The sequence below is a fragment of the Uranotaenia lowii genome, chromosome 2 (genome assembly GCF_029784155.1).
Source record: "Uranotaenia lowii strain MFRU-FL chromosome 2, ASM2978415v1, whole genome shotgun sequence".
Taxonomy (NCBI): Eukaryota; Metazoa; Arthropoda; class Insecta; order Diptera; family Culicidae; genus Uranotaenia; species Uranotaenia lowii.
In genome coordinates this window covers 26,876,846-26,889,576 of record NC_073692.1, presented here as the reverse complement: position 1 = coordinate 26,889,576, position 12,731 = coordinate 26,876,846, and the positions used below count along the sequence as shown (strand labels likewise).

General features: G+C 32.1%; 1 protein-coding gene across 4 annotated transcripts in view; it reads right to left on the bottom strand.

The window, feature by feature from the left end:
• The window catches only part of LOC129743840 (protein Shroom), a 384,017-nt gene that overhangs the window by 72,645 nt on the left and 298,641 nt on the right, over nt 1-12,731 (bottom strand). For 3 of the 4 annotated variants that reach the window (XM_055736051.1, XM_055736053.1, XM_055736052.1), the window contains one exon: nt 2,980-3,357. The exons of the other annotated variant lie outside the window; for it this stretch is intronic. In XM_055736051.1, the coding sequence (XP_055592026.1) occupies nt 2,980-3,357 (378 nt within the window). The remainder of the gene's footprint in view (nt 1-2,979; nt 3,358-12,731) is intronic. 4 annotated transcript variants of the gene reach the window in all.

Genomic DNA, 12,731 nt, shown 5'->3' with positions numbered 1-12,731 from the left:
CGAATCCATACAAGTTCCAGATCGCACCAGGAATTGTTGTCGATGAGCTGCGTTGGAAGATGCGACTTCACGGCAAGTAGCACCCCGCCTCCACTAGACTTTTTGCTGTTACGGGCGCTTCGGTCACAGCGGAACACTGCGTAATCAGGGCCGAAGATCTGACTTGATAGTGTGCGGTCATTCAGCCATGTTTCCGTGAAAGCGATGACGTCATAGCAGGAACACGAAGTTGCGAGCAGGTAGTCGGTCAGGCAGGAATTTATACCCCCCACATTCTGGTAGTAAAGGGTGATGGTATCTAAAGGACCCGAAGCGGATCTGAAGAGACGTGCACTGGAAGGTAGCACATCATCAGGCACAGGAATGCAATCAGGGATACCATACTTGCCTGAATTCACAGGCTGGAGAACCCCTTCGCTGCAGACGAACTCAGGGCCAATGTGACATATGTGTTCTGATGGACAAAGAAATTTATGCTAAAACCGAATTTAAGAGGTCAAATTCTTCGAGATGCCTACTCATGAAAAGGTTCCAACCAGATTCCAATTTGTTTTTACAGGTGAATTTGTGTAAAATATCAAGATTTCGCAAAGGTTTTCCTTCTGTGGTAAAAATAATAGATCAATGCATACCCGAAAAAAGTGCGCAAAGGTAGATAAGAGATTTTATGATTTTATATACTTTTACATTAAATATCATATTAGCACCTTCATTTCCTCCATAGAAAGTTTTTCGATCAAATGAATTGTTTTTAAAATACACACGTTTGTAACTGTCCGGATTCTAAATGATCATAGCCTTAGTAAAGATATTAAAGAATAGGCTCTTCGATCGACTCGGTTTCGTCGAACTGAACAGACGTTGCTGCGCTTCGATTTGAGTTTGGATCCCACAAGTGGTAATCCAACTAAGATATCGATTTGCAGTAGTTCAGTGGCAACCGTGGAGCAACATGGACTAGCATGTAGCGTTGTCAAATTATGGTCGGATTATATTGCATGATCGGATTGTGTAACATGGTGAGATTATGTCACATTGTCTGATTATGCATATGGTCCGATTATGTAGCATGATCGGATTATGTCACATGGTCCGATTATGTTGCATAGTCCGATTATGTCACATGATCGATTATGTTGCATGGTCAAATGATGTCACATGGTCGGATTATGTCACTTAGTCGATTATGTTGCATGATCGGATCATGTCACATGGTCCAATTATGTTGTATGGTCGGATTATGTCATATGGTTCGACTATATTGTATGATCAGATTATGTCACATGGTCCGATGATGTTGCATGGTCAGATTATGTCAAATGTCGATTTTGTTACATGGTGAGATTATGTCACATAGTCCACCATGTTACATGATCGGATTTTGTCACATGGTCCGATTATGTTGCATGGTCAGATTATGTCACATATTCAAATCATGATGCATGGTCGGATTATATCACACAGTTTAATTATGTTGCAGGATCCGATTATGTCGCATGGTCGATTATGATGCATGGTCAGTTTATGTCACATGGTCTGATTATGTGGCATGATCGGATTATGTCACATTGTACGATTCTGTCACACGGTCTTATTATGTTGCATGGTCGAATCATGTTTCATGGTCTGATTATGTTGCAAGGTCCGGTTATGTCACATGGACTGATTCTAAAACATGCTCAGATTATGTCTTATGATTAGATTATGCCACATGTTAAAATTCTGTTAAATGATTGTAACTTTCCATACAGTCAGAAATTGCCATTTTGACACTGTCACATGTTGATCATTACGAGAATACACCATAAGTTCACTTCTTCTATGCAAGTTTTACATTGACAAGACAAAATTTGCGTCATTCTTCGTTAGCTGAATTACTACCTCCTCAACTTTTTTTTATTGCAGAAATGGAGTCAGGCGTGTTTTCAAGTCAGCTAAATGAGCTAGTAGCAATAGTTTTTTATGTTACTTCCGAAATCGAAGTTTTTGATTTACGCTTGATAAAACCTCTAATATTCCCTACCTCCATGGAATCTATCATCTTCACTTCATTAATAGAGAAAATTAGAATGAATTAGTACACTTTTAGATTCGACTAACTTGGACTTCTTAAACGATTTACCATATAAACTTAAGTCGAATAGTTGATTACCAGCTGTTTTCGAGTGTCCCACTGGGACTTAACTGAATTTTTCGTGATCCTGCCCCAAAAATATTTAAATAACCTTCTGTATTGGAAAATATCTGAAAAAAAAAACACTTGACGGATCGTCGCAAAAATTCGCAAATTTTTATCAATTTCTATTCATGAATGCAGAAATTATCAACATAACAAAGTGTTGCATTTTTTTCTAATACACTCCTTATTGGTTGCAATGATATCACCAACATAAAACAACGGTATGAATTTTTGCAAGGACATCTGTAGCAGATTTTTTTCACGATGCTGTTCTGTAACCTATGCTAACATATCATGAGATGGCTTTTTTATATATAGTCAACAGTTATTATACGAGGGTTCAAATGATAGCAAAGATTCTTTTGAGTCTATTGCATAGTTTAATCAAATCATAAGAAAAAATAATTGAAAAATCTTTCATTTGGCTGTCAACTCGGTATGAAACTGAAAACTATTTAGAATATGAACAAAAACACAAATCACATCCACCCTTTTATTATAACTATAGATAGGCTTAAAAATGAAGCCGTTATGGGTTTTCAACCGATAAAATAGTGTATGATTCTTTGAAGCATAAAAGAAGCAAACGTATATGTTTGAATGCAAGCCACACACCTGAAAATAAAGTATAAAGCGCAAAAAGATCTCAAAAAAACGAGCTATTCAAATCCAACAATCATCAAACACGAAACAACGAACACGCAAGCGAGTGAACAAACGAACCAATGCAGAGCAGAGCAGAAAACGAGAAGCAACGCAGACGACAAAACACACTGACGCTGACTCGAAGGTGGACTTACGTCGTCAGGAAAGTCTTCCGCATGGGCGCCAGGTGCAGTTTATTGCCAAAGTACACCAGCCAACCACGACTGCTTCGTCCAGAAGATCCACCGGTAGCCGAAGACCCCCCACTGGAAGAGGCCACAGAATCGGTGTGACTAATGTTGGACCGAGACCCAGCAAGACTGCTTGAAGATTGTCCTCGACAAACACCCAGAAAACTGCCTACCGAAAATCGATCTTCTTCGTTGCTGCTGCTTTCACCTTCGTTGACGTTATAGCAGTGTCGTCGATAAGCATCTTTATTGTCGTCTTCGTCGCTATCGGTGTCCTCCTCGTCGTCGTTGTCGAAACTGTATTCGTTGACTCGGTAGCCGTGACGATTTCGACCAGTGCAACTGGGTTTTTAGAGTGGTTGACGATTCAGTTGGAGAGAATGCAAATAGTTAGTATCAATTTTTGATTGTGGGTATGATTAAAAGTTATACAAATTTTCTTAGAATGTTTAAAATGTTTCGAAGCTTAAAACATGTTTCAATTGATAATCGGATCATTTACGCTTAAATTCAAAGCTCAAAACATGAGGGGTTGCAAAATTGCATCCTGTTGTAATCGATCAGCTTAAAATATAACGGAGCTCACGTATGGGTATTAGCAAACAGCGAAATCAAAATTCAAGACCAACTCCGGTCAGCATCGTAAATCATTCCGAAGTTGAGCAAACAAATCAAAACAAAACCGAAAGAGAAAAAAATGCGATTGACCGGCCAGTCACATTTTTGGCGAAAAAGGATTTGCAAATTTGACAAACCGCTCAAACACGTTTTTGGTCATGAAAATTTTGGCTTTTTTCACTCTCTTAAAGTTTATCTCCAAACAAGTTTAGTATGTTCATTTGGCGAAATAAATATATTATCCTAACATCCCCTCGAAGCAAGTGAATGAATCAGTTTAACGGCAGCTTTTTTTTTTGGACGTTGCTAACTTCAAACGAAGAGCACGTGCTATGGATGCTAAAAAGTTTCTAAGCCGGCGTAAGTCGCTTAAGTTTGCACAACCTCAAACCATTTTGCTTTCGTTAGCTTATGCTGTAGGTACGGATACGATTAACGAAAATGGTTCGAGGTCGTGAAGGTGATTTTTTTTCTTGCCAAAATTGGACTTGGGGTCGTAAAACATTTGAAGATGTCACCACACACAGGTTGAAAGCTCACCATAGACTTGCATAGAGGAATGAGAAGGTCAACACAAAAAAGTAATGAGGTTTTGAAAATTACGAAAAAAAATCTTAACGTTTCGACGGGGATAACCATTAAAAACTGAAATTTTTATGACGAAAACAAACTTCGACAGGAATCTTTAATCCAAATCTGATTCAAAATTTCAAATCTGATAGTCCATTGTCAAAATTGTCAAAATTACCAAAATTGACAAAATTGTCAAAATTGTCAAAATTGTCAAAATTGTCAAAATTGTCAAAATTGTCAAAATTGTCAAAATTGTCAAAATTGTCAAAATTGTCAAAATTGTCAAAATTGTCAAAATTGTCAAAATTGTCAAAATTGTCAAAATTGTCAAAATTGTCAAAATTGTCAAAATTGTCAAAATTGTCCAAATTGTCGAAATTGTCAAAATTGTCAAAATTGTCAAAATTGTCAAAATTGTCAAAATTGTCAAAATTGTCAAAATTGTCAAAATTGTCAAAATTGTCAAAATTGTCAAAATTGTCAAAATTGTCAAAATTGTCAAAATTGTCAAAATTGTCAAAATTGTCAAAATTGTCAAAATTGTCAAAATTGTCAAAATTGTCAAAATTGTCAAAATTGTCAAAATTGTCAAAATTGTCAAAATTGACAAAATTCACAAAATTGACAAAATTGACAAAATTGACAAAATTGATAAATTTGACAAAATTGACAAAATTGACAAAATTGACAAAATTGACAAAATTGCAAAATTGACAAAATTGACAAAACTGACAAAATTGACAAAATTGACAAAATTGACAAAATTGACAAAATTGACAAAATTAACAAAATTGAAAAAATTGACAAAAATGACAAAATTGACAAAATTGACACAATTGACAAAATTGACAAAAATGACAAAATTGACAAAATTGACAAAATTGACAAAATTGACAAAATTGACAAAATTGACAAAATTGACAAAATTGACAAAATTGACAAAATTGACAAAATTGACAAAATTTACAAAATTGACAAAATTGACAAAATTGACAAAATTGACAAAATTGACAAAATTGACAAAATTGACAAAATTGACAAAATTGACAAAATTGACAAAATTGACAAAATTGACAAAATTGACAAAATTGACAAAATTGACAAAATTGACAAAATTGACAAAATTGACAAAATGCACAAAATTGACAAAATTGACAAAATTGACAAAATTGACAAAATTGACAAAATTGACAAAATTGACAAAATTGACAAAATTGACAAAATTGTCAAAATTGACAAAATTGACAAAATTGACAAAATTGACAAAATTGACAAAATTGACAAAATTGACAAAATTGACAAAATTTAAAAATTTGACAAAATTGACAAAATTGACAAAATTGACAAAATTGACAAAATTGACAAAATTGACAAAATTGACAAAATTGACAAAATTGACAAAATTGACAAAATTGACAAAATTGACAAAATTGACAAAATTGACAAAATTGACAAAATTGACAAAATTGACAAAATTGACAAAATTGACAAAATTGACAAAATTGACAAAATTGACAAAATTGACAAAATTGACAAAATTGACAAAATTGACAAAATTGACAAAATTGACAAAATTGACAAAATTGACAAAATTGACAAAATTGACAAAATTGACAAAATTGACAAAATTGACAAAATTGACAAAATTGACAAAATTGACAAAATTGACAAAATTGACAAAATTGACAAAATTGACAAAATTGACAAAATTGACAAAATTGACAAAATTGACAAAATTGACAAAATTGACAAAATTGACAAAATTGACAAAATTGACAAAATTGACAAAATTGACAAAATTAACAAAATTGACAAAATTGACAAAATTGACAAAATTGACAAAATTGACAAAATTTACAAAATTTACAAAATTTACAAAATTGACAAAATTGACAAAATTTACAAAATTTACAAAATTTACAAAATTTACAAAATTTACAAAATTTACAAAATTTACAAAATTTACAAAATTTACAAAATTTACAAAATTTACAAAATTTACAAAATTTACAAAATTTACAAAATTTACAAAATTGACAAAATTGACAGAATTGACAAAATTCACAAAATTGACGAAATTGACGAAATTGACAAAATTGACAAAATGTTAGCCGTTTTTCAAATTCTTTAAAATTTCTTAATAGAAGTTCCTTATATTATTTTCTTGTTTCAAAGTATAACAAAGAATCGATTTGGACAAAAACTTTTTTCTTTCTTCCTGGGCGAGAAATTCCACTTAATCCAAATCAGTACCACTCTATTATCAAGGCGTTTTCCCTCCTTCTTCTCTTGCACCTCGATTTTAAACGGTTTCGCTCAAAGGCAAAAGCCGTATCGCATTCAGTTAGTTATTTGTTGCAACCCTATCGATTTCAACGAATGAATGGAAAGTGACACCTTTCTTGATAAAGTGCCATTGATTATCTCGATAAAGGGAGGTGTTTTACCGTTCGTCGTTCGAATTTCACTCGAGACGTGCCGCCATCCAGTCGCAATCGAAGGATGATTAAGAGGCGATGCTGATGCCGGTGTTGGCGATTAAGCCCCGGGGAAACATTGAAATTGAACAAGGTCAGTGCTGCCCGGCTTAAGATGTGAGTAAAAGTCGAGATGAGATAGAAAAAGTCTTTTACAAAAAAAAGCTCGCGCGGGTGGACTTTTATTAAGTGTTAGTCAGCTGAGTAAAGCACGTGATTAAAAGAAAAAAGCAATCTTGAAAAGGCCCCCCTTCCTCGAGAGTTGCTGAAAAAGAACATAAAATATCAATTTGGGTTTACGATCCCAACAGCCGATTTCACGCTATTCAAATTTTCATAAACGAACTAAAAAAAGAGGTTTGAGGAATGGAATTTTTGGAACTTCTTTCGGACAGAAGATGTTTCTTATTTGGCATCGAAATTGCGAGAAAAATGGTTATCGTTTATCGCTTTAATCGACCCAATGAGCATGGAAGGTGATTAAAAACTTGATTTTTATTGTTATTAATCACCTTATGGTGGTGTTTCAAGCAAACTAGGCCAAAACCAAATCGGATCAACTAATTTGCATAGACAAATGTTTCGAAAATTGCACACAATAAAAAAGGAACATCCATTCGAAGAGCTCCTCATTTGTCATAAAACTTTCCCGTGAACGGAATTTGATTGTGTGATGCATCTTTGTCCAGATTTTCAAATGAAAAAAGTAGACGAAGGAATCAAGAAACATAATATCCTAATTAGTCTTGCTGCTGCCGTATCTTCCAAAAACTTGACAACATTTCTGGCTCGAAGAAGCTTTCGAGACGCGGAACAAGTCCAGGTCCAATCTCCGGAAGGGGGCCAACGAAAGCGAATCGGAATAGCACGACACGGGAACAAGAATGAGCTCTATAATTTCATTTCTGTGTGTTTCGAGGAAAAAAGAGATCATCTTCTTTGACGTAAACAGTGGTACAATCGTTTTCTCACATACGACTTATTTCGGAACGAATGGACTTCTGTAATCGCTTTCTTTTCTTAAAAGAGATAATTTATTTCGAAATTTAAAAAAAATTCAAAAGGATTTATGAAGTTCCGCCCTATACTACTTTTGTTTTAAAACTTTGAAAAAATGGTCTAGATTAGATAAACAAAAAAGAATTTTAAATCTTACATGGGACATTTTTGCGTTTGTAATGCGAAAGTGCAGAATAATTTGCAAGTCAGTAGTAAAACACACTCTATATGGTCATGTGAAACAGAAAAACACCTCGGATGAAGATCTCCCACATCGAAGCTTTCGCACCGGAACGATTTATTTATGTTTTTGATAAACCTCTTGGAAGCGTCTTCAGCGTGTGTTTTAGCAAATTGCGAAATCAATTTTTTTTTGCAAAATACATTTGAAACTTTCCTGCTCGATGTATCTTTTTATTTTAAAAATTTTGCACTCCATGGGAGAGTTGTCATTTTTGTCATTGTTGTCATTTTTGTCATTTTTTGTCATTTTTGTCATTTTTGTCATTTTTGTAATTTTTGTCATCTTTGTCATTTTTGTCATTTTTGTCATTTTTGTCATTTTTGTCATTTTTGTCATTTTTGTCATTTTTGTCATTTTTGTCATTTTTGTCATTTTTGTCATTTTTGTCATTTTTGTCATTTTTGTCATTTTTGTCATTTTTGTCATTTTTGTCATTTTTGTCATTTTTGTCATTTTTGTCATTTTTGTCATTTTTGTCATTTTTGTCATTTTTGTCATTTTTGTCATTTTTGTCATTTTTGTCATTTTTGTCATTTTTGTCATTTTTGTCATTTTTGTCATTTTTGTCATTTTTTGTCATTTTTGTCATTTTTGTCATTTTTGTCATTTTTGTCATTTTTGTCATTTTTGTCATTTTTGTCATTTTTGTCATTTTTGTCATTTTGGTCATTTTTGTCATTTTTGTCATTTTTGTCATTTTTGTCATTTTTGTCATTTTTGTCATTTTTGTCATTTTTGTCATTTTTGTCATTTTTGTCATTTTTGTCATTTTTGTCATTTTTGTCATTTTTGTCATTTTTGTCATTTTTGTCATTTTTGTCATTTTTGTCATTTTTGTCATTTTTGTCATTTTTGTCATTTTTGTCATTTTTGTCATTTTTGTCATTTTTGTCATTTTTGTCATTTTTGTCATTTTTGTCATTTTTGTCATTTTTGTCATTTTTGTCATTTTTGTCATTTTTGTCATTTTTGTCAAACATTTGACAATTGACATCCGTTTTTTATTATTCCATTCTGCTGATTTAAACATTATTATTTTTCGTTATAATACAGAAATCAGGCAAAATTTGACTTTTTTTTTCCAAAAAATCAGGAGCAAAAGAGGCATTAAGTTATCAGGATAGGCCTCCAAAAATCGGGCCAATCCTGAAAAATCAGGCACATTGGCAACCCTAACTGTATGCGACTTTGAGGGATGCCACATTAAAATCTTTGCTCTCATTGAAAAAAAAATTAGCCGACCAAAAAATTTGCATTAAATGCCACCAACAACTAAAAAGATCATCAGTGGAAAATATCAGAAAAATCTGTAGTTCTTTTAAAATTTTGTTTAACTAATCAATTAATTAAAAAAAATGTTGGTGTTGTTTTTAAATCCGTAAACTTTATTCAACTGTGTTATTATTTCTCATGATTAACGACTTTCGTACGAATCTGACGAGGTGTTTGGGAGCACTGGATAGCGACCAACGCAATTCCCTTCGACGGAGATTCAAAGTGAAATTAAGCATGATTAAGTCGTGTTTAATGTAAATTTTTTGTTTAAGTGATAGGTGAAGTGTTTAAAATTGTTTTTATTATGAAGTTTTTAACAGTAATAAAGTGTGATCGGTGAAATTTTGCATTTTAATTGTGTGTCTGCGAATTCATCTCCGGCGACGCCACATTTTATTTTGACATTTTACTAATTCTCAAAAAGTAAATAGAGATGGCGGTAGTTAGAAATGTTTGAGAAAGTGCGTGTCGTAGCTAGCGTTAGCGTTATAGGCGGGTAAAAATTGGTGACGAGAGATAGTTCCAGAAAGTTCCACACACATTCGTTGGAAAAGTGTTGCTTCTATGCATGGTAGTTCTGATGAGATACCTCCCGCTATCCAAAAAGATGACATCTCAAAATAGATTGTGTGAACAAATCAAAAGAAAAGTATACAGTTCTTTCTTATTTAAATCTAAACTTTGTTCTATTTGGAATAATTTTTGTTAACACATGGTTCTTTTAAGCAGAAAAAAATCCAATACTCAGACTATGATAATTTTTGGTTCGTGTCCTAACTGTAGAAAAATGCGAAGCCCTACTGCTAAGGTGAGCTGAGCTAGAACATTTTCATTTAGTTCGAACCGACCATCTCGATTACATAGTTGCCAAATTTATTCAAACATCAAAGATTTGTTTTTTTTTTAATTTTTTTTATTATGGTCTGAGATATTATGAAGATGTTCATTGTAGATACGTAAAAAAAAAATTAAAGAAAATAGATTGCTGAATATCAAAATTAAATAAATGGTAAATCACCATTTTATTAGTTTCACGGACTTAAGACTGTTAAATAGTGTACTTCGCTCAAGTATATTTTGAAACAAATTTAAACTATTTTTTTTAAAGGATTTTCATCCGTTTAGGATGATTCATCCCTTTAAACTATTTAAACATGTTAGATTCATTCTTGTATAGACTAGTTTATCCAAACAGAATTTTAACATAAACCTGTGAAACTATATTGAATATTTATAGAATTAAACTTGAAATTGGTCGATTGTCTAGGTAAGCAGCAGATCATATAAAAAAAAATATTCAAAATATCAGTGTTGCTTTTCTGTTATTATAAATAATCATAAATCGGTATGCTGAAAAGAAGCAATTAGCGAAGGCATTCATGATAATTGCTTCTTTTCAGTTTGTTTAAAAAAGACCTCATCAATAATTTTTAATTCAGAATTTTAGCAATTGTGTAAAACTAATTATTAATCATATTTAGTCATCGTGTACGTTAAATTGTTGTTTTTCTATTTCAGTGTTTTTTATTGATTACTTTTTTATTTAAAAATGGTCTTATTAAGGCATTTCGATTTTAAAGTTTTTTTTTTATGCCGGGGGTATTTATTCATAAATTTCTGGCAGCATGTTCAACTTTATTCTTTTCTTATTATTTTTATTTATTTTTTAGTTTTCAAGGCTGTGTGATGGCATCTACCTTTAATCATTATTTCATAATTATGTAATATTAATTGAGGTCATTCAAAACTATTCAATACTATTCAAACATTTTTACTGATTCAAAAATTTCTAAACATTTCAAACATTGACTGATTGAGGAAGAGGATTTCGTAATCATTAGTGTTTTAATAATTTTATAAACCTAGTTACAGAACTTTCAATCTAAATGCGGAAAACTTGCGGAGCTGCTGAAATTATATTATTGAACGTATAGTTTATTATATTTCTACTCTTCTCATGACAAAGTCATTTGAATTATTGATTGTTTGTATTTATTTTTCAAATGATTTTGAATATTTATAAGCTTACAATAAATGATGATCAGTATCCCTCTATTTTTTCAGCCTGTTTAGCGCACAATTCAAATTAATAATTAATATTTATTATTTTACCATTCATTTATTTTGATAACTATTTTTTAGTTCTAGCAGTTAACCGGCTAAACAATTGATATATTTTAATTTACACATTCTTTTCAGTTTCAGCCCACATTCATTCAACATGTATTTTAGATATTTTTTCTCAGATGATGTTCGCTCAATGAAGTTATACTACTTTAATTATATTTTAACTATCATAGCTTCGTTTGTCTGCAGATATTCTAGTAAATCAGATCATAGTTTTAAGTTATTTTTCTTATACTATCAATATAATTTATTTTATTTTCTTTAAAATTCTTGAAAACCAACAGATTTTAATTTGGTTAGTTATCATTTAACAGTTTTTCAGCAGAATCAAAATCACCAGGAACATCATATCATATATTAGATAACATTATAATACACATATTTTACTATATTATCTTCTGTATTACATTGCCATATTAGATTATATTGTAGTATATCGTATTACGTGATATCATATTAATATATCTATTATATAACATATATTGTATTTAATTTTATTATATTGTTGTAATATTCATATTATCATTATTACAAATTTAAACAACTAGGGTAGGGGCATCAGGGTAACCTTCTTTTGCAAAAGGAACAGGTAGCGGTATGTGCTCGTTACCCGTTTCGAATACTGGACGTTTCTCAATTTATGTCAAGGGAATTTGGCATGGCTGAGAAAAAGATAGTGTTTGATTACTTTTTGTAGAATAAGGACGCACTCTTTTTTCGGAAGCCTTGGGGGGCGGGATTATAATTTGCAAGCTATCTTGGTTAGTCAACAATATTGTTATAATTTCTCGAGACTTTTCCCCATTACTACCCTGGATACCTTAAGTGACTCTGCTTACGATTCCATTCCCTTAAAAGTCTCATTGAGGGGTTATGATTGCGTTGCGTGGTAGCCAAGATGGACGCGTAGGTTATTTTCTTGGCCATAACCGCGGCGCTGTCGCAAACCCAAGGTGGATACATACATACATACATACATACATTAACGACTTTCGTACGAATCTGAATTCTGTCGTTTTCTCAACGAATTGTTCAATCGATATGATTTCTATATCCTTTTTCAAAAAGCTTTTAGTTGGTTTTTTTTTAATGGTAGAATTTGTATTTATTTTAACCAAATCTTTAACATCGGTCTTCAGTGCGTACAGAATCTGTACCGGGAAATAACGAAAAAATCTGTATTTTTTTTTCAAATAAATCTGTACTTGTGGCAACTATGCCTGCAGTAAGCATGGTTGCCATAAGTACAAATTTATTTTAAGAAAAACATATTTTTTCATTATTTTTGGGTGCAGATTCTTTACGCACGATTTTTTTTTCTTGAAATAATAACTGTTAAAGGTGGCGTTCGAGGCAGAGATGCCAGGTGATTTTGTAAAAAAATCAGGATACCGTGAAGAAAA